This window comes from Lampetra planeri, chromosome 24, assembly GCF_965212315.1.
Source record: "Lampetra planeri chromosome 24, kcLamPlan1.2.h2, whole genome shotgun sequence".
NCBI classification, from domain to species: Eukaryota; Metazoa; Chordata; class Hyperoartia; order Petromyzontiformes; family Petromyzontidae; genus Lampetra; species Lampetra planeri.
In genome coordinates, this window is record NC_136130.1 from 12,710,207 (window position 1) to 12,738,183 (window position 27,977).

Sequence of the window (27,977 nt, forward strand, 5' to 3'; positions counted from 1 at the left end):
CGTGCCGCTTGACAATAACTTTATTGATTTACCGGGCGGCTCCCCTGAGACAATGGCGGCGCAAACTCAGACGGGGTCGTGGTGAGAACCGACTCGTCAGGTGAGCTTCCGAGTACCAGGTGAACACTGAGCACCAGGTGAGCCCTGAGTCCCAGGTGAACACTTAATACCAGGTGAACACTGAGCCGTCACGGAGTACCAGGTGAACACTGAGCACCAGGTGAGCCCCGAGTACCAGGTGAGCTCTGAGCCGTCACGGAGTCCCAGGTGAACACAGCCATCACAGAGTACCAGGTGAGCAGTGAGCACGGAGTCCCAGGTGAGTACTGAGAGTCATCACTGAGAACCAGGTGAACACAGGGTTCATTCAAAGCTCAGTTAATACATATTAACTTTTATTTTTGTCTAAGCAGAATGAGGACCTCTATCTAACAGAGGGGTCCTTGCCTCTAAACATCTGAAAGTTGCCAGTCTGCCTGTACTGATTTGAACTAATGTTGCTGATCAATTAATTTTATAATTTTGTTCTATTCTCCGTAATTAATCATTATTTTGTGTTCTGTACTGCGCTGTATATGAATGTTTATATTGAAATATGCACTTTTAAGATTAATGGGTGTGGTGTTTATGTCTGAATGTGGATAACATGTATACAATCTATGAATATGCCAATGGTTTTGTTGGCCTAAGTGAGCGCTGTGTTGTTGTGGGTGTTTTGTGGAGGTCACTTGGGAGCTGTGGGGGATGGACACCTACACCCTGCCCCAGCATGACGGCCCCAGAAATCTCCGTGGCTCCAGGCGTCCTGGCGGCGCTGATCATCGCCTGCACCTGTCTGTGGGGACGTCGTTGTCACGGGAAGTGGTCAGTGGCTCTTGGTTTTACAGGGCCTGCCTATCACTGCTGTACCTTGGCAACAGTGAGAGCTTTCATGCGTTGTCACGCTGAACTAGATCGATAACAGAGGAATATTGAACTCGTCAAGTACTCGCCGGTAACTTTAACCGGGTATCGTGCAATGGGTGCTGGGTGGATTGTCACATCGCAGGAGTGTGATAGGTGGAGGCAGCTTGGGGAGGTCTTCACTCAGCATAGGATTGACCATTGCTGACAATTACAAATCTGTTGCATCCTTTACATTCTCGTCACTGTATACAGGCTGCAGATGAGTTTAAAAAAGCTGACTCCTCTCAAAACTTGACTGCATCACCCTCCGTTTTCTTATTGAATGCTGTCAACCAAACCCAGATTGGCAAGATGTGACGCTCGTGATAAAGAGAGATGAGGCTAGTTTGAGTGCTCTGAAGCCTGTGGGTGGGGATTATTTGAATCTGTTCTGGGCCTTCCGTAGGCCGACGCACCCTTAAATTAGTATTTTGTACCATACGTAAAGATCAGCATTGGGGAGACAAAGGCGGTCAGGCGTGGTGCTGATCACCCACCCTCTGAGAATAGGTTTTCCCCTCTATGTGGGGGATCTTGTCTTTGGGGCAGCAGGGATTGAGCAAGAGCGTCTCAATGTGCTCTCTTGACGAAGCCAGCGCCGGGCTGGACGAGCCCGGCCTGGAGCCCGAGGAGATCCTACAGCTGACTCACGAGGCGAGGCAGCTCTCTGACACGCTGGCACGCCTGCGCCAAGCTGCCCTCTGCCCTGGTCAGTTTCGCACCCCACCTGGTCAGTGTCATACCCTAGCTTTTATAACTACATGTAGGATAGTGGTTTTAAAGCATTTGATCGTGTCTGGCATTGTGCACCACCATTTGGCATCCACTCTAATCTGCACGCTTTAAATTTTGTCTTTTTAACTAATCAATATAAGCTGAAGCCAAACTGATCTCTCACCGTTATCTCTGATGTTTTGCAAGGCTTTAAACGTGTTGAGCGATATGTCCAAACACTTAAGGGCATGTATGCAAACTTTGTAATCTATACATTATACGGTATGCTTTTTTTTATTAATATCACACTCGCTCTCAAATGCATTCTTGAATATATACATATTTAATGGCACACACTGCTGGTTCTTATATATATATAAAAAAAAAGTTGTGCATTGTGTGCAAAACATAACAACATAGTGGTTTTGATAACATTTTTAATTGTTACTGAAAGTCCTTCGATTTGATTTAAACCACCCCCCTTAGGTGTTGGCCCAGGTCTTGATGGTGGTGGGAGAGTTTACAGACAGCTGGGCGATGTACTGTCTGTACTCAAGCCGGTGCTCAAGAGATACCCTGCCCTGCATTCGGTGGGGCTGCTCACAGCCATTGGCAGCCTCATCGCCACAGTGAAAGGTCTGCTCAGTGGCATCTGTTTATAAACGCCATTCCGTGCACTATGTGCCTGACACGGTCTTCCTTGTATACCTGAATCTGCTTCTCCATCCACGCGGTGACTCATTTGTAGAGCGTGTGGCTCACAATCAGAAGATTGCGAATTTAAATCCTGGCTGGGGGTTGACTCGGCCCATCATGCCTTCGGGGTCCACAAAATGATTACCACTCTAAAAACATCAACAATGGTTGTTTTGTGAATTAACTTGCCTCCATCATAGGGATGTGGCATATCCACAATTGGCTCAGGGATGTGAACAGATTATAAAGGCCTCCGTTGTCATTTGAGCATAAGAAACAACTAACTTTGATTAGCTTATACAGTAAAACCTTTATTTGCGGGGATATGTTCCTGGAGAATGGCGCAAATATTAAATACGCGAATATTAATACTTAAAGCTAAGCAGGCAAAAATAATTAAGGGGCATAAACATGTTACGCGTAAACATAAATATGTAAATTGTATATGTATTAATAAATACATATATTGTATAATATTGTGTTATTTAACTTGCCTTTAATAATGGTGATTGTAAACATTTAAAAGTGAAAATATAAAGAAAGAAATATACAGTGTGATTTAAAAAAATGTAAAGGCAAACACTTGCTTGTAAAGAGTGCGGTAAACATGCCTCACTACAGTACAGGATAGGAAGTCGCGCTCCATCTCGCATCCCTGCACTGTGGCTATAAACCCAGCTACCCTGGTTCGATTCCGAGTCACGGCTAACATCAGTGGCGAGGGATATTTGAACAAGGTGGTCCTGCATGGTCCCTGCTGTTCCCTCGACCCACAAACATCTACCCTTAAAACAACAAAAATGCCAGGCACCTGCAAGTACTGTGGTTATTTATGTGTGGTAAGTGTTGCATTTTATTATTTTCTTTTGACATGTGTTTTTCTCACGTAAAAATGTTGTTCAAGAGTGGAACATTTTGGGGCTGAAACGTTGCTCAGCTTTTAACATGGGAGTTCGTGGAAAAACGATCAACAGTTAACGAATTTTCGTTTCGGAGCAATTTTTGTCGAACGCATCTGGCTTAGTGAGCGAGACTCGCCTGCTCAGTCGCTCTTGTCGGGTAGTAACAAGCAACGGCCACACATATTTAAAACAATCCCCATGAATTTTAAATAGCACTGCAATTAATGTGTCAGGAATACCTTAAACCCCAATTTTAAAACCCACAAATATTAAGGGTTTACTGTCATTAATTTCTGTGTTTAACATGATACGTAATTTCATCTACTGTGCGTTCAATATTTTTACATGTCTTTGTAAATGCAGTTGCTTAACACAAGCCCAAAGGCCCAAAACTTCAAATGGCCAGCAACAAACAGCATGATAAAAGTTTAATTAAGCAACATTATTATAAGTGCTTGGGAAAGGAGATGTTAGGGAAGAAGCAAAAAGGGAAGTGTTATGAAGTATTATAATTATTTTATGTTTGTCACGTGTGCACTGTGTGTCTTGCAGGGCACTGCCCAAATGAGCAAGACGGTCGTTCCAACAGATTGCTTGAGCAGGCGATAGATGGACTGGCTATGGCCTTCAGCAGTGTGTGAGTTGGACTCTTTTCACTTGTCATCACAGGCGTCAATATAGCTCTGCCTAAGGTGCATGCACGTTCAGGATTGAAGAGACACTTGAGAGCTAAGCTTGGTCTACATGTATGGGGTGTTGCTTCAATGCCTGAGAAACTCGGTGTCCATGCAATGCATATCTTCTACAACTACTTTTTAATGTAATGTTAATGGTCTAAATGTATAAATGTGTTTGTAATCTAAGATGGTAAATAGGTAGTGCACCTGAGACTTATGCAGGTATATAAGCACAATAATTCAAATTAAAAAATATTTTCACGTATCAGCAAATCTGTATTTGCTGATACGTGAAAATCTTTGCTCACTTGAACCAATGCTGGTGAATTGCTAAATGTGTATAGGCAAGAATCCTCTGTTAGATGTATCCTAGTTTGACCCAATCATATCCAATACATAACATGAATTATTGTCTTCTTGGTTCTTTCGGTAAAGTCACGTAGAAGGGAAATAATGTTTTATGTTTATTATTTTATTATTTACCTTCTACGTGACTTTACCGAAAGAACCAAGAAGATGAATCCCTGCAGTCACGAAAGCTTTAAATCGAAATAATTATTGTGTAAAATGATTAACGTGTGTCATGTGTCCTAATCAGTATGTCTGAGTTCCTGATGGGAGAGGTCGACACGAGAACTCTACATTCTGCTCGTAAAGTCCGCAGCTTGGTTAGTACCACCATGCAGACGATGCCAAGCGGTAGTGTGGTTATCATGCTGATTATCTTAATTTGTGAAACATTGCATAACTGTGAAATGTCTATTGAACTGGAGCTATTGTAAGTTGTTAGGTATCTATAGTCACAGTGATGTCCTGCTCTCAAGTGAGGATTGAGTTGGTGCTCAATTTATGTTTATAGCCCTGAGCCAGTGGTGGAAATTCCACATTCCTATGGTGGGGGGGAGTCTATCCATCGGACAACCACGGTTGACTTCCCTACAAAGTGGTGCTCATTTTATTGACCCTGGAAGGAGGGGATGAGTCAACCCTAAACCTGTAATTAAAGTTGCAACCTTCAAATTGAGAGCTACTCAATCTGCTGCTGATGCACCTGGCCTTACAATGGGGTCATTGTAAATTTTGGAATTAGAATGTAATATATTACCCAAATATATTGCAAGTTTGGTTGTGTGTTTTAAATGCACGTGTATGTGTGGTGAATGTGCTTGCACAGTAACACTTTTGACAGCCAGACTCGAGTCAGCCAGAAATATTTGAATACATAAATAAAAATGAAATATCTAAACCCCAAAACTATCACCAGAACACTGAAGCAGATTAAGCTGTGTGCATGTTAATGGGTATATGTGCACAAGACATTCTAAAGCTATATATGTATCTGTTGTATGTACCTGTGCCCTTGGATACTCGGCTCCACATGCCCTTGTATTTGAATGTTAATACACCTATTCTTTGGTTCTTTTGGTAAAGTCACGTAGATAGAAAAAATAACAATTTATTTTTATGAATTTTTTTCATTATCATTTCTTTTTCTATTTATGTGACTTTACCAAAATAATCAAAGAATATGAATTCCTGCAGTCACGAAAGTTTTAAGTTAATACACCTACAGTGTGTCCTACGGGTGTTTAAATTTAATGCACTCAGTGTTCATTTGACTAAAAATTTTGCTTCCTCAGTCTGTAGACAACTTGCTGTTTGATGGAGTTTCTTCAGAGAACCGGACCTCCTCTGTTCAAAGTTTCTACAAAGCTGGTGGGTTCTTATCAGGGTTGTTAAAATATGCTCTTCTGCATGACTCACATTGCATAAAACCAGTATTACTGGTATTACTGGTTTTATGCATGCAGTAATACTGGTTTTCCACACATCAATGTCTTGAGCAATAAACTGAGAAATATGTTTACCTTTATAACTGAGAAAATAAGGAAACCACAGTTATGTAATAGTGAGCACAATGGACACTCAATCTAGAGATCACAGGTTAAATTCCATCTCCCAGCTCAGCAGTTGAAACTATGGTGCAAGTTTCTTCAATCTCCCTGTCCACCAGCAGTATAAATGAGCACACGACAGTTGATTGGCTGATCGTGTGTGGTTGGGGTAAAATGTAGTATCCACAACATGCCTGGTCAGTGTAGAAGAGTAGACCAAGTACTCTCTTGAGTTGCCCATTTCATTGTCCTCTGTACTTTGCTCTTGCCAATCAGTACATTCGTTACTAACAATCCACTGAAATCGGCAACCAACTGAAAACGGTTACCGGTTTCCTTGTTGCCATATAACAACCACAGTTAAAATTGTGTTTGTGCGGTCTTGCAGAAGCTGAGCAGAGTCAAGACCGGGAGCTACTTGATGGCACCGTGGAGGCCAGCCTGTCGTACCTGAAGGCCTGGTCTGAGTATAGCAAGGGACTTCTCGCCTACATGGAACGCCGACTCAACCTCGGTAGAGTTCTTCCCGTGGGTGCATGAATCGCGACCAATGGGACCCGAGCACATGGCTCTAATTGCAGTTTTGAACAGAGCATATTCACAATTATACAGATCCGACTTTGTTCTGTATTTCAGACTTTTAAATCAGTGGTAAAAAAGTGATTTCCTGTTCAAATAAGCATTTAGGTAGTGTTCATCACCTGTTTACAGCCTTCAGCCAGTGGTGGAGTGCCCATGTTCCTATGGCGGGGGTGAGTCTATCCATTGGACAACCACTGTTGACTCAACTACGAAGTGGTACCTATTTTTGTATCAACCCTGGAGGGATGGTGGGCTGTGTCACCCCCCAGCCAGGATTTGAACTCGCAACTTTTCAATTTCTAGCCGCTCGCTCTTCCACTGAGCCACCTGGCAGGAAACATCTAAAGCTTCTGTGTAACTATTATTGTCACTGCATGTATTAAGTCTGTTATTTATCTTAACCAAGTTGTATTGTTGTCCTCCTGTTTTTCAAAGTAGGCCCCAATGACAGGACTTATTCATTTCCTTTGATCCAGATTTATCTCCCCCAAACATTGCCTGTGGTGTACCCATGTATACTGCTGAGTTGACAGAGGCAAGGGCATTTAAGAGATTTGCCCCATTGTTTCAACTGAGGACCTGGATTGCAAGTCCAGTGTGATTGCCCATGACTCCATGGCAGCTCCCTTCGATTCTCAATTTAAGCAATTGAAATGTTATGTCGCTAGACCTTTCTATATGTGGTACCTGTTTTTATTCCTTTTTTACATGCAGTTACCATGAATGCAAAAACACCTGTTTTACAATGTAATATATGTGAATCATTGTACATCTATACATGTGCTCAATGCTTAAACAAGCCACAACATTACACCTTCATGTGTATTTTCAATGCTGTTGTTCACAGAAGTGGAACATGCAAATACCTTGTTAATGGTGAACCAGACATTGAGTCCAGTATTCATGAACAAGGTACCTTTGCCCAAGCACACATACACATCTAATTTGGCTTAAAGTGTGTTCATTCTAGAAGTGTTGAAATGGCCCAGTGGTAGCGCATTCGCCACTTATTTCAGTAGTATCGCGGTTGATACTGTGGTGTGTTTTTACCAGAGGTGGGACAAAGTCATTGTTATGCAAGTCCAAGTCGAGTCGCAAGTCATCAAATTCATGACTCGAGTCTGACTCGAGTCCAAGTCACATGACTCGAGTCCACACCTCTGGTTTTTACCATAAAAATACAGTGGATGTGAAAGATGCAGTGAGGTCATTGTAAGAGTAGGCCATTGTCTGTCGGCATCATGGTCAAAATTTGCCAAGATTAGAAAAATTAACTGCAAAGGTTTCAATTGGATTTAAACATAGCAATCATCGCCCCTTATTAACAGGAGAATGCATTCATACAGGCCAGGTGCCAAGTCCCCTTATGCCATACAAGGATAACTACCACAAGGGGTGCTCTTCAAATTGTTTGATAAGTGATGCAAGGCGCTTTGACACGTAAGCTTTCGCGACCAATATCCATATGAAAGGTTTTTGGGTTAGATCACGTAAATGTGTCGTTAAACCCGCCAACACCCGACACAGCCAATTAGTAAGGTTTGCCACGTTAACAGAACATGCCAATTCGTTACTAGTATAGCACACCAGTGTGTTGGAGAGTATATCCAGTAATTACAACTAGCATCTTCAGGCAACAGCCAGATTTGTGTAAAAGAAGCGCTGCAATTGAATGGTTACAATGATGCCAAAATCAACAGGGCACTGAATGCCAAAACCAAATCAAATAGCACAAGCATTGAAACTGACCAAGCAATTAAAACGAAGTGAATCGTCAAGTAATTCATTGTTAACTATATGCCTTATACGGACTACCATATGTCGATGGTGATTATCTGTGAGCAAACAACAACAGGTATTACGATTTCCATACACACAACCTAAGGCAGGACGTACAGGAACAATGTGCATGCATAATGTACGTTGATTATGAATAACCCAACCGGTCATGGTAATCCATTGTAATTTATATGTATTTATTTCTACCCCCCGGCTTTTACACCTGATTGGCTCACAAGTGATGGCATCACATTTATCCCTCTAAGAACGAAACGGGAGCATTTCTCCACAAATCTGGCTGTTGCCTGATGATGCTAGTTGTAATTACTGGCGAAACATCGTGCTCAAATTGTAAATGTGGATTTATTCTCCAATGCTCCGGTGTGCTATACTAGTAACGAATTGTCATGTTCCGTTTACGTGACAAACTTTAATAATTGGCTGTGTCTGGTGGTGGCGCTTTGAGTTGCTGAGGCATTTAAGCCAGCACCATTTAAAATGCAAAGATTATATTGACCTTATGTTTGTGTCAATGATAGAGCTTGGTGACCCTGACTCTTCAACAAAACATTGCATTCCCAATAGGGTCATGGTGATGTATCCATTAATCAACTTACATATTAATAAGACGCAACTATACATGGACTGAATGTCACATTGTAAGAATTAATACTTACAATGTGACATTGTGACATGAAGCAAGCTTGAAGCTGAATGTCAAAGCCTGTCCAGGCTTTGCTTGTCTTTAACCACTCCTGTTGACATGGGAGGGCTTTATTGTCGTAATAGTTTACATTTTTTGCAAATGAAAATGAGGTCCATGCCAAATCAAACATACTCAATTGCAATAGCCAGTGTTACGCATTTACAATTACATCTGAGCCACACAGTGGATGGTGGTTGTGTTGTGTGCAGCAGTGGATGCCAGTGGTGCCCGTACTCTCAGAGGTGTTGAAGAAGGAGAATGAAGCTGCGGAGAATACAACTCGAAACACTGGGAAACCCTTCACATCCACATTGCTGCAGGTTCCAACACGCACACAGGCAGCCACGCAGTGTCTCCTTTGCACTAATTATAATAATAAGCGAAACAATGTTTATTCATAATAGATTTTTGGGATAAGCCACAATGTTCTGGCCAAATTTGTGTCGAAAGACCCTCCAGCACCCAGCAGAGCCAAGCATCATATTTCCATGTGTACGAGCATTTAAAACTGGGCGCCAATTGTTATTTCACCTCCATTGGTAAGTTGAAGTACAATTTTCACAACCAAATTTCACAATAGATAGGATTCTTTGATTGAAACTGCATAAAACATCTTCAAGTTAGATACCAGGAAGTCAGAATAATGTCAAAACCTGACTTCCTTGATTTTACAGAGAATTTTTCTTCAACTTCAAATCAATTATGCCTCGTAATATTGGCTGCGGAAGTTGACGTGTAAAGATACAATTAGGGTTGATACCAATAAGAATAAAGTACAGGTTTTGCACTTTTTATACGAGACATTTCTCTCTTCAGTTCTGGTGTGCACCATTTAATAATGTACATATTGAGGTATGTGTTTTGACTCGCGATGATAGTCACTTCACATGCATGTACTGTATAAGTTATAATGTAAAATGTATGTATGTTGAACTTCTTTAACACTATACGTAGCCAACTGTGCTAATCCTATTATATATGTGTCATTTGTTTGTACACGTGTGTATGAGTGTGCATGTGTCATTACGTGTCTGCTATGTGTGTCAGTCGATACCCTGGACACCCTTGCAAATGAGATTCCAGTTGAAATATTTGAACAAATGAAAACTAAAAGATCAGTAAATGTATTGCGTGAGGGTGTATTATGCAGGCCTCTGTGTGCTTGAGATTATTCAGCAAACTGTTATTTCTGTTCATGCTTGGAATTACATTAGTCAGAAAATGTAAAAATGGATTGCAGAATGTACACAGGTTTTTGACATCATCCAAACTGTTAAGAAGTGTAAGTTAGCTTGGGCAGGTTGTGGCTTGTTGAGGTTTTTATCCAGCAGTGGATTGGACATGGCTGATGATATTATGTGTTTTCGTATGTTGTGTTTTTAGCCTCTGGCTGCCCAGCGGGCTACACTGAAGACGAAGAGAAAGGAGATGAATGAGCAGTGGCACAGAGGCTTGGATCAATACGTGAGTAGTATTATTATTCTTTAAACACAGCTCATGACCACAAGCCCAAAGTCCCAAAATGTGAAGCTGCTACTGTCAACATTACATTTATTGGAACTATCAAAGTTGTGGGTTGACGTCTTAAATTGAGAGGGTAGGAAAAGAGATTATGATGGGAGGAGGGAATTCCAAGGTGGAGCAGAGTGAGCGATGAAGCCGTAAGATACGTTTTGTGACCTGCATTATGGTGAGTGGGCGTGATAACAAATTTTATTATTTTATTATGAACACTCTACTTTGGAACTCCTTGTTATTGTCTCGTTTTACAAGGTTCTTAATGACACTGCTCAATGCAAGAAAAGAGTAAATTATTATTTGTGTATTATTACAGCCCTTATTTGCTGGCTGCTTTGCATGACAGGCCTTTGGGCAAAATGCTCAGTAATTGTGATAAATAGGGGTGCCACCATTTCCACTTTGACCAAACCCAACCACAATTTTCAGTCAGCCTAGTTCTATCAAAACTGTGCCATCTACTACCATAAAGTTCAACACAATACCACTAGATATTGGTAAAAAGAAATTCCTCCCAAGCACAGGCCGAGTTGGTGAGCACAGGCCCAGAGCCCCTAGGCCTGTCATGCCAATTCCCAGGTGGCAACCCCGTGATAAATGTAAACAATAATACCACCACGTGGACCAGCATTCATTCACAAGAGGTGTTGTTGTGTGTATATCATATCCTTGCATCCCATTCTTGGCTACATCGAGTCTTGATATGTGTCGTGTTAATTTGTCATTCTTCCATCTCGTGGGTCTGCTTAGCGAAATGCCGAGAATTGCCTGCGTATAGCTGAGCTGCAGCGTGCGCAGAGGGAGGAGGATCTGGCGCTGGTCTCTACAGGGAACCCGGGAAACAGTCTCAAGACCACAGACAAGAGACAGCATGTGCACGAGGAGGCCCAGCGTAAGGTCAGGATCGCATTGTTTAATTGGGTTTATGGAATGATTGGTTTTGATAAGAGCACCCTTCATGATGGGCGTCTTTGAGCGCTGCACACAAAAAAAAATTACTTGCATCACATCATGCTGCTGTGTCCTGTACAGTGCTTTGAGATCCTTGATGAAAAGCACTATATAAATGTAATTATTATTATTTAAACCATTTTAAAAGGCATCTTCATGGGCAGCTGTCCCTGTGTGACACAATTTGACTCGGCACCAAGTGAACATTTGCCTGCAGGGGGCTATGACTGCTGTATACAATCCCAAATGAATAATTTGAGGCTAATATTTTGAACTCTGCAAATTTGTGCAATGAAGGCGGCACACAGTGGCCTACTTGATTCAAATACATTTGGTGATCTTTTAACGTCCACTGTGAAGCAGACGATGTTTATCATTATGGTTAATACTTAAAAAGTACTTAAAAAGTATTAACTAGAGCGGCCTGCCCGAGTCTAACCATGAACCTCTGCAACAAGCGGCGAACGTGTGCTACCTTTGCCCCGCATCACAACCCCTTGGGGTTGTTCAACAACAACCAGTAACCGCTTTCAGAATCTCTTACCGGTTCCAAAAGTCGGGAACGAATGGGCTGATATTAGTGTGTGAGAATGTACAAACAGCACGGCAGCCTAAGTTACCATGTGGTACATTTGCCCTCATTTCCCAGTTAAGAGCCCTGAAATTTCCTGCTTTAAAACATTTGCTCTATTATACCACTGTGGCAACTGCCTTCCTATCTAAGTTCATAAGTTAAACAATGTATGTGCAGGCAGCCCCCGGGGTATAGAAGACCCGGCTTATGGAAATCCGACTTTACAGAAATTTTCCAATAAATAATGTAAAAAAAAAATATCAATATGCGGAAATGTTTGCGATAGTTACGCAAGCATAAATAGTGCAGCGCGGTGAGGTTGCGGATGAATATGCCTCGCCCCATGAAAACGTCGCCTTTACCGAGCCCGAGCTTCATGAGGATTAATTGTTTCTTTTCTATGCTTAGAACTATCTTTTTTTCACATCTTTCTATTGCTAGTTTTATTCATTTTAAGTTTATTTCATGAGTTATTTACTGGACGTACTGTGTATGTATGTGACCCTGACCTGGTACAGGCGCCAAGGTTATGTCACCGTGACTTAATGGCGCATGGGCGGGTATTTGGTATGTGTGTATGGGGAGTGATAGTAGAGTGATTAGCGCACTGCGCTACGAACCTGGCGACCCGGATTCGACTCCCGCTCACGGCGAACGCCACTAAAGATTACCTAAACCGGTCCGGGGCCTCCCCTAGGTCTACTCGGCTTCAAATGAGTACCTGGTGCGATGTGTAAAAATCTCCACAAGGGAGACAAAGGCAGTCGGGCGTGGTGTTGGCCACCCCAACCCCCTCGTGTGCTGTGCCGGCCTTCATATGTGCTCGTTAACAGCACTTGACCCAACAGTCTGTTACAGGCTATGCGAGGGGTCTTTGTCTTGTATGTGTTTGTGTGAAGTTTAGGCCTAGCCTAATTCACGGTAAACAAACGTTTGGAAGTGACTGCTTTCTATTAACAACGTAAAAATGTTTCTTGGTATTCATAAACAATTTAATACAGTAGATGTTACATTAGTTTAATAATAGGTAGTGTTCGGGTAGATATTCGATGAAATGAAAGAATCAGTAGCGAGTGCAGAGCGTCGGTATAGCGATACGATACAGGTAGTGATAGAAAACGGACGACAGTGCGATGTGGTACTGAGAGAAAATGGTAGGGGAGGCACAACTATTTCCGGCTATGGGATTTTGTCGTTTATTTTGGGGGGAAATTGTTCAGTTTCCAACATGGAAAATCCCGGTTAAGGATCATTCCCAGGAACCTAACCCTTCCATAACCCAGGGACTGCCTGTATGTATGTTGAACTTATTTTTCACTTAACATAGCCTACTGTGCTATTCGGAGACATTTCTATTAGTGCGGCAAAGCACAACCGATTCTAATGGGATTTTTTTGCCCAATCCCAGAAGGGTGATGGGATGTTTAAAAATACTTTTATCTTTTAAGTGAAGGTGTGTTTCTTGCATATTTATATAGGTTGCATTGAGAATAGTAATGTATACATTTGAAATGCACACTTTGTTAGTTGCTTGCTTCCTATGGGATCACTGATCACATGGCTACCCAACTACTTTGTAGTAGAGTTCAGCTGATGTACTGCTTTGTGGCCATGCACTGAAAGGACACTACAATAATAGCATGGATTGATTTGCAGCTGTTGGAGGCGGAGGTGCTGTGCCGTACTAATGCGGCTGAAGCCTGGCATCAGCGTGATAATCTGGTGACTCTCAAAGGGCGGCTCCTGGCTGTACTCAACCAGCTGTTGCAGAAGGCCGATGCTGCTCTACAAGAGGTGTGGACAGACACGTTTCAAATACAGAAAGCTGGCACCATCATTCAATTTCCCTTCAGCCAATCACACCTCGCTTGCCTCACCGCCAGATTTTCCTCCACCAACCTCACCTCCACCAACCTCGCCTCCATTGTACCTCACCAACCTCACATCCTCACTTCCTAAGCTCTGCACTACATGAGTGCAACCTCATGTCTTGCAGTAAAACTTTACTAAATATTAAATACATCAGATTTTGGCCAGCTCCATTAATGAGTGTTGATACATAGCAGGGAACCGCAGTACCCAGAGAAAATTCACACGTGCGAGGGGTGGTAACACTCAATTCACGTACAGATGGAATACAGATGGAAATGAATCGACTTACTGTACTGCCATCACATCATGACAAGCCAGGAGATAGTTTGAAGATGTCAGGGGGCCCACAGTGGGATGTACCCCGGGCCTGCACCCCCCTATGGGCGGCCCTGGTAACGTGGGGGACCCCCACCACTGCCTGTGGACTTCACAGCGGCAGTCATGATGGTGGGTTTTTATTTTGTTGTATAAATCATTTGATGCCACAGGGTACCATGGATAATTATAGAGGCTAGCATGGATCAGGAGGCCACATATACTTTGAATGAGAGGCATTCTCTATTTTTTTAATAATATAAAACTAGTATTGCCAACCGCAGTTTTGCCAACCATGGCGGTTTTCAGGAATGTAACCCCCGCAGTTGGCGAGGGATTTCCGTACTTGCGCGTATGCCGACGCAGGTGGTGGTGAGGTATCTGGAGGTGGTGTACAGCAGGGACCCTCTGCTGCCAGCCTCTGCGTGTGGAGAGACGCGCGCGTATCGCCCTGGTCACATGTACGTCGTCTACATGCAGAGTGTGCATGGCGCCCTTGGACACGCGCCCAGAAAAACGTGCGTACGCTCCTTGCGTCATCTCATTCCCTACTCGGGTTGATAAACCTTGACGGTAAACCGGTGACCGTTCTCAGAATGGATTACCGGTTGCAAAAGTTAGGAACTGATAACTGCGTGTTTCAATTTCCCTCGTTTCTCAGTGAAACGGTAAATGTCCAGTCCCACTGTTGCTCGCTGATGCCACTGCTGGCAGCAGGGCAACCACGAGAGGGAGCTCTAGAGGGTTTCCACCACCACCACCATTAACTTTTTCCACAAAGTAGAAATGTTTTTTCAGGGGTTCATCCGCCAGTTGATATGAACCATCAATTCCCGTGCTAACGACTTTTGAAAATGTATTTATTCGTCCAGGAGAGCCACACTGAGTTGAGGGACTCTTTTTCAGGAGGATCCTGCCGCTGCATTGGATTTTAGCCTCGGTTATTTTCAGCCAATTAATGACGAGTGTTTATACAAGTGGGAGGAAACCCACTCGCTTGAGGGGGTAACACTCTACCCCTATACAGATGGAAACAGATGGCAATTAGTTAACTTGCTGTACTGCCTTCTGGCCAACCTTCGAAGTACTAGATTACAGGCGTGCGTTACCACCGCCCAGCTTAACCATGCCTGACCCATTGTATCCACCGTCACAGTCTACTTCACAGTGGACGTTAAAAGTCCCCTGATATAATCTAAATGAGAAGGCCATTGTGCACCGATTGTCATGGTCGAAATTTTTCCAAATAAAAAAAATCTGAAAATCACTGAACTTGGATGACACACACAGCAGCAATCATCACCCCCAACTGACAGACCAATGCTCGCTTGCAGGCCAGGTGCCGAGTCACCTTGTGCTACACTGCGACTGCTGCCACTGGGGGGGTGTCTTTTCAAATGTGTTGTGATGAGATGTGATGTAAGTCACTTATCACACATGAAGTGCTCTGAGATGCCCGGTGTGAAGGGCGTTCTATAAAAAACAAATAATTATTTCGCTGTGTGTGGCTTACTAGGTTGGGCCACAGCAAGAGTGAAGAGTTGTCGATTGGCAGCCAGTGGAATGTCCCAATGGGGGTTCTGCAATCTCCGTCCCTGACGGAGGAGCTGCCCAGCCTTCAGCTCTCACCCGGGGACAGCAGCAGCACTGGGCTCGCTGACTTGATTGGTAAAAATGGATGGACGTTTTCTCGTTAATTACTTTTTTAAATATGGTGTAAATCTAATTTTGCATTGAGTACACTCATAAACATGGTAATGTGTAGAATATGATTGTTAATAGATACTGTTTATGATGGTTATGGCTTTTCCATCTCTTCGAGCTGACATTACATGCTGTGACCGTGAAGTGAGTAGTTCTCAGGGACGTGTGCATCTGCTTTGTGAATGTCGCAGGTCCCCAGAAGTGCTGGAGCCTCAGTCAAATCCGTTCCTCAAGCAGTGACTCGGAGAGTGCCGACGCTGTGAGCAGCTCCCTCGACTCACCCTGCACCAGTCCAGGTGTGGTGGTGACCATGTGTGACGATGGTGGTGGCGATGATGATGGTGGTGAGCTGGAGGATAGTAGCAATGTAGGGGGACAGTCGGTAAAGCTTGGTCTGTCATTGGTAGTATGGTTAATAATGTGGGCTCCCAGGAATTTGTCAGCAGAGAAAGGGAATTGTATATGATGTTGGTCAAGTTCTTCACCCCTATTTTTTTAATGAATTTATAACACTTGTGTGTATTCTCCAAGTACACCATACAAATTGGTCAAATGCCAGCAGGATCTTCCTATTTAATCTATCATTCTTTGCTGGAAACTAAAAGCAATGTACATTAATGTACAATGCTAACTGATGTAGAACATTACACCACTCAGAATAATACAATTCTGCAGTCTGCACTCAGTGGCTCTTCGGTTCAATAAAACTATTGGAGTGACAATTGGTGAAGTAACTTGAAGATATAGTTTAAAAATTTGTTTTTAAACCTTTTAATGTAAATTAGAAAATACCATGGTGCATGCTTTTGACAGGTTAAATCTGAACAGACTGTTAATTGTGCCTTTAGTTCAAATAAAATAAAGTGACCTTTCTTATCATTATATATGTATGAACGTGTAGAATCTATTCATGTATTATTCTCTGTGATAATTGCTCTGACATTTTCATATTGTGCTGCCTTGTCTGGATAGGGGACTTTAAACGCAAGTTGTCACGAACACCGTCAACGGGCACCATGTCCTCTCTGGACGACCTGGAGGATAAGGACCTCAGTTCGTATGACAAAGGTGAATGCTCTGCCATGCAACTCACTCACCCAGCACGCATATTGACAATCTTCGTTGGACTATTTCTCTACAGGAATGCGGCTTGATTAGCAATGTGTGGGCTGAGGCATCTTGGCCCACTGGTAGAGCATGGGGCTAGCAGTCCAAAGGTTGTGAGTACACATTCTGGTTGGGGGAGGGGGGGTTGACTCTGTATCTCTCTGGGGTCAATAAAATAATTGCTATTTTGTAGGGAAGTTAGTAGCGGTTCTCTGTCGTATGGATAGATCTCGTACCTGCCACATGAGGAATAGCCACCACTTGCTCAGGTTTTAAACAGATGAGCTCATTTGAGCAGGAAATCACTTTGCCTTTGACGACATTGCAGTGTTTGCTTGGAGGAATGTTTACTAGTATTATCAAGGACAATAAGGTGAAATATGTAACACTGTTATTCATGGCTCTCTTGACTGACTCTCAGGATTGTGGTTGATGTAGCCAAGACTTAAGCTGAAATGTGCTCAGGGTCGAGAGATATTGTGTTCATTTGTCATTCACTGTCTCCCATAATGACTACAGCAGTGTTGCACACGTGTATCCCGTTGAGTCGATATGACTTGAAACAGGTGCTGTCTGTTGCTATTGTAATTTGATATCAAATTCAATATCGGCGGTCACATGAGAGGGCACATCAGAAGACACGGGTAACATCAGCATGTCAGAGGGACGTGCCGTCTGGGTAGGCTTTCCTACTTGAACAGGAGCTAGTTAAGGTGTACCAGGTTAATTTTCTAACCCAGGCATGGGATGGTAACTGAGGGAGAGAAGTGGGGGCATTACAAATATAACAAACCAAAAAGTTAACGAAAAAGAAGGAACATAAGGCACGCATCTGCCCATCTTCCCTCTAGAATCATCCATCTTACAGAATACGCTAAGGATCGAGTAAGCCCTATTTTTTTCATGACTACAATATGTTTTAACTGTAATTATTTGAATGGTCTCCGTTTCATAAGATACACCTTGCCATTGTATGGTGCTGCATTATTTGTTGAAAGAGTGATTTAAGTCATAACATTGCTGACATTTTTAGAAATCCATCGTTATCTTACTTATAAACGTAATTTTGTGCCTGTCTGTCTGTCTCTGTGTCTGTCTGTGTCTCTGTCTGTCTGCGCGCGTACCTTGTGATGCTTTTAACTGACAAACTGTGGTGTTTACGTTTAAACAAAGTACACCGATACGACGCAATAAGCCCCGGGACGAAAAAGCGCGGATAGATTTTCCCATCCATCCAGTTAAAAAAAGTAAAATTAACAATTTATTCTTGTAATTTTCCTACGCTGAGGGCGGCGCCAAAGCACGCATCTGCGCATTCGCAGCAACTGCTGACCTGTGGTTGCCCCTAGCAACGCACACCCGATCGGTGGGGACGGGGGAAAAATTATCATTCGCGATCAAAATGCATTAAAAAAAAGACAACGCTGAGGTAATTTTTTCACAGTGTGATGTCCTCTTCTCTCCCACCCACCCCAATGTGTGCAGTTATTACTATAGAGTTGGTAGATACGACGTAGATACTACTGTAGGGCGGGTGGGGGGATGGTGGGGGGGGGGGGGTTGCAGCCCAGCCCCAGCTGGCCAAGGTGCCACCTCAGCCGGCTGGGCCATCTTGCCGAGGCCGGCGACACTTCGTGGGACTAGGCCTCACCACGGCACTCTGTGAAGTTAGTAGATACTGCTATAGAGTCGATATATACTATTGTTGTGTGGTGACGATGGACGCGAAACAGATCTTCTTGTAGGGGCTTACGGCAGTTTATTATGACAGGGAAAGTACACTTACAACAGAGGTAGGTGTCTGCTACACGGGGTTTTTCGTGTGGACCCCAGGCTCTACTCTTATTTCTAGCCTCGGCTATCCCCTTGGGTTCTCTCACTCGAGTTGGGACGGGGGTTCAGCCAACACCGCCCGACCGAGAAGAGCAACCCCTCTAACTCTTAGCCGGCTCTCACAGATTCTACGAGCCCTGCCCTCGGCTATCTCTTCGGCTCTCCCACTCGTCGAACTCGGACGGGGGAGAGATATCCTTCAGCCGCTCTTGGTCCCGGTTCCCAAAACGACCCCGCTTTAGTCACGAGGTCCCCCTTAAGTCCCCTTGGGCGGCTCCTCCCCCTTTCACAGACCCGCCCTCGTTCTTCTCGATATCTCCTTGCGGTGCTCATGACGTGACGTCAATACACCTCACAGCGCTCATGACGCCACGTCATCCATTACTCCTCTAGTCGATACTACTATAGTCGGTATATACTACTGTAGAGTTAGTAGAGACTGCTATTGAGTCAGTACATACTACTATAGAGTTGGTAGATACTACTATAGTTAGTATATACTACTGTAGAGTTAGTAGAGACTGCTATAAAGTCAATATATACTATTATATTTTATTTTGATTTTTTATCATTTTTTATTTCCACCTACGTGACTAACGAAAGGACCAAGGGTCTAACTGCACGAGACCATCGCAGCACTGAATTTCGATTTAAAGCTTTCGTGACTGCAGGGATTCATCTTCTTGAAGAATTCTTCACCTGAAGACGGCTGCTTGCGTTGTAGCCGAAACGTCGTGAGAATTATTTCATTTTATTATGTTTTATTTTTATTATTTTATTACTTCCCTTCTACGTGACTTTACCGAAAGAACCAAGAAGCCATTGCAGCACTGTGGCAGCTGCCTTCGTTTCTCAGTTAAAAAGGTAAACAATTATTTTGCTGCTTGAGCTTTCTGTATGTGTGGCAAACCAGTGACTGCCAGAGGTGGGACAAAGTCATTGTTATGCAAGTCCAAGTCGAGTCGCAAGTCATCAAATTCATGACTCGAGTCTGACTCGAGTCCAAGTCACATGACTCGAGTCCACATCTTAGAGGTGGGACAAAGTCATTGTTATGCAAGTCCAAGTCGAGTCGCAAGTCATCAAATTCATGACTCGAGTCTGACTCGAGTCCAAGTCACATGACTCGAGTCCACACCTCTGGTGACTGCTATGACCGGTTTGTTCAAGTAAGAACCTGTAATGCAAAGGAAACTATTCTAACGCAATAATGTTACATGGTTTGTTCTTTCTTTTACAGATTTGAATCCCCTTTCAACCAGCATGCCTGCAGTTGTTTCCGGACCTTTCAAGAAGACCGACCTATCAGTAGCTGCTCGGACACATCGTCTACGCCGGCTACGTGCCCTCTCACGTTGCCGCGAGTGTGATGCCTATATCTACTTTCAGGGGGCAGAGTGTGAGGAGGTGAGACCTCGACAATTAGTTTTACACATGTAAAATCCCTTGAGATGGAACAACTCATTCGCAAGGTTGTGCAGGGTGTCACTTGCCACATACGTAATGACACATATATGAAGATCTCCCGTATAGCCTGCACAGACTGTTGAGGCAAGTGCTGTTAGCGAGCACCTATGAAGGCCGGCGCAGTACACGAGGTGGTGGGTGCCTTTGTCTCTGTAGTGGCAATTTTGACACACCGTGCCAGGTGCTCGATTGAAGCTGTTTCGACCTAGGGGAGGCCCAGGACCGGTTCAGAAAATTATTACTGGTGTTGGCCATGAGGGGGAATCGAAATCACTAACCACTGTGCGACCACACATACATATATACACACACACACTCACAGGTGGGAAAAATAGACCAAGTACTTTTTAGAATTCTACTGGAGTGTTCTCCACAAGTTCAATGATCAAGAGGGAAGAGAAGACCTAAGAGCAAATGTTGGTGGAGACAGTGCGGACATTGGAGGGCATGTGTCCCGACTGTGCAGAAGCTGTGGGATCTGGCAGAGGGTAGCATGTCAGAATCTTTTATTTATCCTGGAGGTATCCAATGAGCTATGAAGCAAATTTTTACAGATATCCAGAAGTTACAACCACAAACAATACAAAAAACGATAGTGAAAACTATGTGTTGGCAATGAGGTGTGATGGCATCAACAACTTTAGATCTTGATAATTGGAAAAGTGTGGATAGTGCAAATGGACTTGGACTTTGATTGGTTCGTGTGTTTTTTTTAACAACGCACGAGGAATTAACACCCCCGTGTCTCCTGTGCCCTGGTTGTGGTCGCAGTGCTTCCTCGTGTGCCACCGGAAGTGTCTGCAGACGCTGTTGATCCGGTGTGGGCGGCAAAGACTTGGCGTGCGAGCCGCCGTGTTTGGGGAGGAGCTGCTGGCTGTGACGCGCTCTGAGCCCCACGGAATACCCATTGTAGTGCGCACGTGCGTCGCCGAGATGGAGAGGAGAGCCCTTTGTGTCAAGGTACGGCAAGCCCCCTGACTAGCCAGGTTTACATTTTTAGCCGACCCAGTTACCAGCGAGACGATATAATGGTTCCTGACAGCATTCCGAGCACATTGCTGCAGTGTTCACAGGGCATGGCAGGTGGCAGCATGCTTCGTAGCTGCATACCCTGTAAATGCCTATTCTCTAATCTTATCTTTAGCTTTCTTCTCCTCTGCTGGACATTGACTGCTTTGCTTATATTGTTCCAAGGACATCGATGCACCTCCACCATGAGTACTGACTTGCCCCGACTGGACATCTGTGAATCAAGAGCTTTGATCGCTCAGCGGATTCCTCTCAGTCTAAATAAACAATTTGATAAAGGATTCTGATTCTGTGCATATCCACTGAGTGCAGCACGGTAGTTTTTTTGTCTTTCATGTGCAGCTTATCTGGTCGTTAGGATAGAGTAAATGTTTAAACATTCTTATTAATTCATGTTTGATGTGTTTGTAATGCCGGTTATGGTACACAGGGTTATTAGTGATTTATTCTATTAATTTTGATTGGTGTTGTGGCAAGCTGAACTTAAGCTCACCGGAACAGGGCTCCTCCTATTAGTTCGGATAGCCAGGGTTTAGCTGTACAGCACTTCCTCAACGGATAGATAAAAATACCATGCTTATGAATTAATGTCAAGCTTTATACTCTTTGATTCTTTTGGTAAAGTCACGTAGGTATAAAATAAAATAAAAAATAAATCACGACGTTTCGGGCACAACACAAGCATCCGTCATCAGGTGGGAAAGCAATTCCTATAGTCACGAAAGCTCCAAATTCAAATCAAGATTATGTCAGGCTTCTGTAGAGAAGGCTTGGCTTTGAGGATATTTCCTGCTGTTTGCCAGCTCTAAATCACTGCTCATCTTCAGTCAAACTCTCAAAGGTCAAAGTGATTTCATTTCTCAGCGATAACACATGTTGTGTTTATTGCTGGAGACATATATGTATGTGCATAAAAACAGTAACAGTAAATAACAGTAACTGTTATTTACTGGTTTTCTTTGTGGTTACCAGTAATTTAAAGAAACACATTTTAACAACCTAGTTATTATATTGTGTTTAACCCAGAGTTTCCCGCCAATTTAATATTGTTGGAGAGCTGTCACATTGGTTGGAGCGTTCATATTAATTATTATATTGTGTGATAGAATACCTTCACACAGAGGCATCTCAACGCTTTACACACATTAAGCATTGCATCTCATCTCAACCTCTTCAAAAGAACACCGCCAGTGGCAGCTGTGTGGTGCTGGCCTGCAAGTAGACACGAGTCTCCTAGTAGGGCGACATGACCGCTGTGTGTAATACCAATTGAGTTATTCCTGTTTGTGATCTTCCGCAGGGCCTGTACCGCGTGAATGGGCTCAAGACCCAGGTGGACCGGCTTTGTGCTGCGTTTGAGAATGGCCGCGAGCTTGTGGAGCTCTCTGAGCAGCCGGTGCACGTAATCAGTAACGTCCTGAAGCACTTCCTGCGTCGGGTGAGTGTTCCACTTCGGTCTGGGACAGTGCAGGGGTTCACAGTTTGATACCGGCAGGCCACCCTGGTTAATAATACTGTGGAGTGTATAACCATAAAAATACTTTGTGTCTTTTGTCTCGCTTACAGTGGACAATGAAGTCCTCTGACATCTGAGATGAGATTGTTGTGCCAAGCAGAGTAATGTTTTTTTTTTATTTCAACAAAACACGAGCACAGTACAATGTGCCGGTGACCATTAGGAGGGGTGTAATGGTTTAATATAGTGATCTATGCCATGTCATGTATGTATGTATGTCATGGCTTTGTACATGTGTGCCTGTGCAAATATGTGTGACAGATGCCGGAGCCCATTGTGCCATTTCAATTGTACGGAGCGTTTCTGGATTTGGCCAGGGAGAGTTTGCTACTGGGTGATCAGGCCTTCCCCCCGAGTGGCCTTGAGACTCCGGAACTCTGCCACATGGCCCCTTCATTCCAGCACACCGAGCTGGGCCGGATTCTCTCTCAACTTCAGGATCTGCTGAAGCAACTCCCCTCGCCTCACTACAACACCCTGTCCTACATCATTCAACACCTGCACAGGTTCTGCTGCTTTGGACCACACATTGAATACATACTATGTTTATGTCTTATAATAATAATACATAGGGGACATTGCTTCAGCCACAATGGCATTGATGCTTCCTCTGCCCTCAACCTCCAAATGTAACCCTCGTGTTCCGGTCACCTCTCGTGTAAAGCATCTGGAGGTGCGGTCACATGTCCAGGCTGAGTCAATGGAGATTGTTGTTTATGATGTACCCTGTCGTTCATTTTTAAACCGATATTGAGACTTCTGTGCGGTTCAGAAGATTAACATCCCCCGGCCTTTGCAAATGATATAGTTTGCGTGTAAATAATGTTAGATACTTTCCTAAAATTAAAGCTACGTGTTGAAGTCGAAGTGGTGCTCATTTCTATTATCCCGGGAGGGAGGGATGGACTGAGTAAACCCTCAACCAGGATTTGAACTCGCAAAATTCCGATTGTCAGCCACTCACCCTACTGCTGAGCCACTATGTGTTTCATGCCACACTCGGAGCTTGTCCTCCAATGATAGAACATTTTAGGATATTTGGAATGCCAAACATTTGTCGTGCTGAATTAATGCAGGTAATTTCTAACGTTGTTTTATTCTACAGGGTGACAGACAGAGAAGAAGAGAACAAGATGTCTTTCCGCAATCTTGGAATCGTGTTTGGACCAACGTTACTGCGCCCATGCTCGATGAAGGGCTCCTCTGATCTGTGCTCGCTTGTAGATTATCCCATCCAGTCACATGTGGTGGAAATGTTAATATTTTGGCACAAGAAGCTCTTCAGTGAAACTAGTTCTGTAGTTTCCACCGATGACTGTGGCCCGTATGTCAGAGAGGAACCTAGTGCTGCCAATCCTGTGAAATTTGACAAAACTTTGAAGAGTGCTGCTGGGAATAATGACATGCCACCTTGTGTGAACGTGGAGCATGCCAAGTGCTCCGAAGTGTTGGGGTGTAGAGCTGAATGTGTTGCTGAGTGCAGCTGCCTGCCAAGGCTGTGTGCAGCAGCGGGTCTGGCATGGGACCTGCGTGAGCGCCCTTGTGCAGAGAATACTGGGCAATCTCAATACTGCTCCTCACAAAGCTCTTCTCAAGAGGAGGGTCATGACCCATTCTGCTTTGTGATGGCAGGATCAGATCAGCTGACATCTAACAGTACCACGGTGCCAGGGGCTGTGACTGCAAGTGTGGACGCCAAAAATACTGGTGAGAATTTTCTACCATTGAGAGTAACTGAGATGAGGTCTGGTCTTCGCGTGAAGCCATAGGCTATGAGCAGCATGGATCCACGAATGGTAAGCAGTGAACATATCTCAAAACTTCAGTTTTCAATCATTGGAAACACTGTGAGGGTAGGAGTTTCAGAGTTTATAATGGTCATATCGACCAAAAATACTGGACATCTGTGAAAATACTGGGCATCTGAAAAAGAGGCTCATAGCTCAACAGATTCCTCCAATATAAATAAAGATTCTGATTCTGAAGAATAAAAGTAATTATTTAATTAAAAGTGTTTGTTTTTAAAGTAATGTATAATTGTTTAATATAATCAGCACACGCATCATAGAGTGTTAATAATGTTTTATTTGGATATAGTGGCATTCATGCAATTTGCAGATAAAAATGTGCGGAGGTGCGGTAATCCATAGACAAGTGGGGGAAACATCCAGTACCGGGGGCAACTATTGCTCAAGTTCTGTGCTCTTATATTAGAGGAAATCGGAGACCAAGAGAAAAATCCATGCGTGCAAGGGGAATAGCACTGAATCCCTGTACAGATCGAAATTAATCCACTTTTTGGACTGCCATTCCCTATAGCCAGGTGATGAAACCCCATGCAGAGGGAGCTTCATGAATGTGTTATCCACTGACCCTCATATACAGGTATTTGACATAGCACATTGTATATTTTTTCACAGGGAACACTGTTGCAGTGGATTTTAAGGAATTTCCAAGGCTCATCAGGGGTACAGGCAGTGCTGTCCCACGCAGGAGACCTCCAGTGAGGCCTCACAGTAGGCCCACAAAACTGCGCGATGTCATCCCCGCAGCAGCAGGAGTGACCAGCGCAGATTACGCACCGCGAATGGAGCACTCTCATGCATGGCTTCCGGACTCTCGCGGTCCAGACAGGGAAACCGTGTTCAGAAGCAGCAAGAATCAACCTGTGACGGCGTCTGTGTCTGATGAACAAAAATGCTGTGTGGGAAAGAATTACTTAATCGTTCACGAAAATAGTCACGGGCGACCGCACGAAGAGACACAGCCGACCCGTTCACACTGCATGCCACAGGAAATGTTTTTCCAGCCATCGAGCCTGACCAACAGTACCGTGTTTTCAACCAACGCTTCTCAGTTAAGTATTTCTTCCAAATGTCATCCACCGCCCACTGCTATTTCCCCATGCCTAAATGACAACTTGAATAATAGTAACGCGAGTCGGCTCAAGAAATTTGACACCAGCGTGTTGCTGTCTCTGCCACTGGGAAAACCTGAGCTGCAAGCTGATGAGGATCGGCAACCGGAATTTGTATGAGGCTGATGTGGTTTCAAATTTGCCGAGTAATTGCCTTGTACCCACTCGACCACACGTCTGTTGCTCTACATTAAAATTTGAAAGTGTTTTTGTTCTGGTGTCAGAAATGTATTTATACCAAGATATGTTGGTGGTACGGTCTTGTATTAGACTTTATTACAGGAGGCTGAACATTTTTTTTATCGACCTAGACTGATAGAACAATGTCCGAGTTTTGTCAGCAGTGGAGAAGGTGGTAAGCCTAGCACCAAGTGGATTCTGATGTTAATCTTTAGCGACCTAGGCGAGACAACTCAAGCATGTTACTAAGGTCCTCAACACATTTTTGCACCTCCGATTAGCGCAGTTGGCTACGTACCGTGCGGAAGAAGTTATACATACATTGCGTATACTCAACTGTGCCTGCTTCAGGGATTGCATGCATGCTGTGTAAAAATATTAAAATCAGCAATGGAAAGTTGAAATGCATTTATACTCGCTGTTAAAGTACCGCATGTCACTCTAGCCATTGCATGCAGCATGTATGTACAACTTGAGTGTTAATAATTGTTTCAAATGTACTTTAAAATGTGTTCGTATTGTATATTCAAAATTCTGTTGGAGTGCATTCAATCTCACCTTGTCTTTCAAGATGAATGCCTTCACATGAAGTCGTATGGCTAGCGCCATGTCGTGCCACTGCATTGGTAGTGGTACCGATCTGTTTGGGCTGCGTGTGATGCATCACACAAGACGTCTTTCACTCGAGGTCATCGTTTGCCTTACTGAATCCACTGCCTGCGAGAAATGTTTAACAAATGTTCCTGTTACAACAATAACATGCGCTGAAACGTATGTGCTGCTTCAGCATACCGTAATCGCAAGACGTATAGTTTGTTGGCCGATGGGCTTCCCGTTTGGTTTTAACAAGGTCACCTTGCCTTTAGCAGGTTAGGACATTGTTTGTTTTGGGTTTTTTAATTCTGCAGAAACGAGAAGCAAATTATACGAAAGATTCTGTTTATTCTTGATGAAACTGTTTATGCACTGCAAAGAGGATGCAGGCTATTTATTTGAATAAATATAATTCCAAGTGTTAATGGCCTAGATCAACATGGTACTTCGGTACTGTCAAAACGCCTTGTCATGATTAATGCCACACCTTTGGTGCCAATTACCATGATCCTGTTTGTATTTATATGTTTACAAGCATACGTTTTATAGAGCTGTCAGGGTGTTATGGTCGGCACACTGGGCCAGCAATCTACACGTCGCCAGTTGGATTCTATCTCCCGGCACGGCAGTTGAAACAATGGGGCAGAGTCTCTTAAACCACCCCACTGCCTCTGCCCACCCAGCAGTGGATGGATTCACCACCGTTAAGGCGATCGGCAGGTTCACGTGTGCTGGGGTTAACCGTGGGTTTGCCCACCTCTTCCACCACATCTAGTGAGCATGGAAGAGTAGACCAGGGACCCTCTAGAGCTCCCTCGAGTAGAGGCCCTGTGGCCAACTGGCGGGAGTGGACGATTCCAGGACTGTACCCTTATATTTTATATTACCTTTAACTCGCGCTCGGCTGTAATGAGGCGCGGCATTACTCTGAATCGGTTGATTTGTGCGATTGAGCTGCGCTGCAAGCAGACCGGAGGGGGGGGGACCTTGTGCAGTCGTGTTCATTCAATATGATTTGTTTTACCTGTTGCTGATACATGTGGGAGCTACAAGTCGTACTTAATCAGTGTGTGTGGTCACAGAAGAGCCGACAGTCATTCAGGTGTCTCCATTTATTGAACATATTACAGCAGGTATTAAATGTCATTGTAACATCTAATTATATATACAGGAACTTGATTATCTAAATGTTGTGGTATATTGACATTTATATGACTGTTAAAATGGTAAGATAACGAATCTAAATACCACTAAGATAACTCGTATCTACAGTTCTCATAATTGATTTTGTATTACAATTTAATGACAACGGCTGTAGGTTATGAACATATCGGGCATGGCAATTTATGATTTTTTGTAATGGAATTTGCAGAGTACTGTATTGCTCTTGACTTTATACAAGGGAAATTGGATTGTTATATCACAATTTGTTCAGTGTATACGTTATGTCTGGAACAGCAATGATACACTTTCTTTAGCATCAATAAAATGTTTTTGACTTCTT

General features: G+C 43.6%; 1 protein-coding gene across 4 annotated transcripts; it reads left to right on the forward strand.

Annotated features, from left to right (window-relative positions):
* On the forward strand, window positions 1-27,977 carry LOC144726831 (rho GTPase-activating protein 29-like). 4 transcript variants are annotated; one of them, XM_078605782.1, is made up of 23 exons: window positions 1-100; window positions 724-864; window positions 1,498-1,654; window positions 2,146-2,295; window positions 3,810-3,894; window positions 4,533-4,602; window positions 5,575-5,650; window positions 6,218-6,343; window positions 7,259-7,323; window positions 9,106-9,216; window positions 10,280-10,360; window positions 11,165-11,311; window positions 13,596-13,733; window positions 14,493-14,644; window positions 15,643-15,794; window positions 16,022-16,174; window positions 16,803-16,898; window positions 20,011-20,177; window positions 21,009-21,197; window positions 22,567-22,704; window positions 23,044-23,288; window positions 23,888-24,489; window positions 25,203-27,977. In XM_078605782.1, the coding sequence occupies exons 2-23, from the start codon at window positions 745-747 to the stop codon at window positions 25,817-25,819; spliced, it is 3,837 nt and encodes a 1,278-aa protein (XP_078461908.1). In that variant the 5' UTR covers window positions 1-100; window positions 724-744; the 3' UTR covers window positions 25,820-27,977. The 4 variants fall into 4 exon arrangements, with proteins under 4 accessions (XP_078461908.1, XP_078461910.1, XP_078461911.1 ...); XM_078605784.1 differs by having other exon boundaries at window positions 16,022-16,126; XM_078605785.1 differs by having other exon boundaries at window positions 23,888-24,578; window positions 25,203-25,335.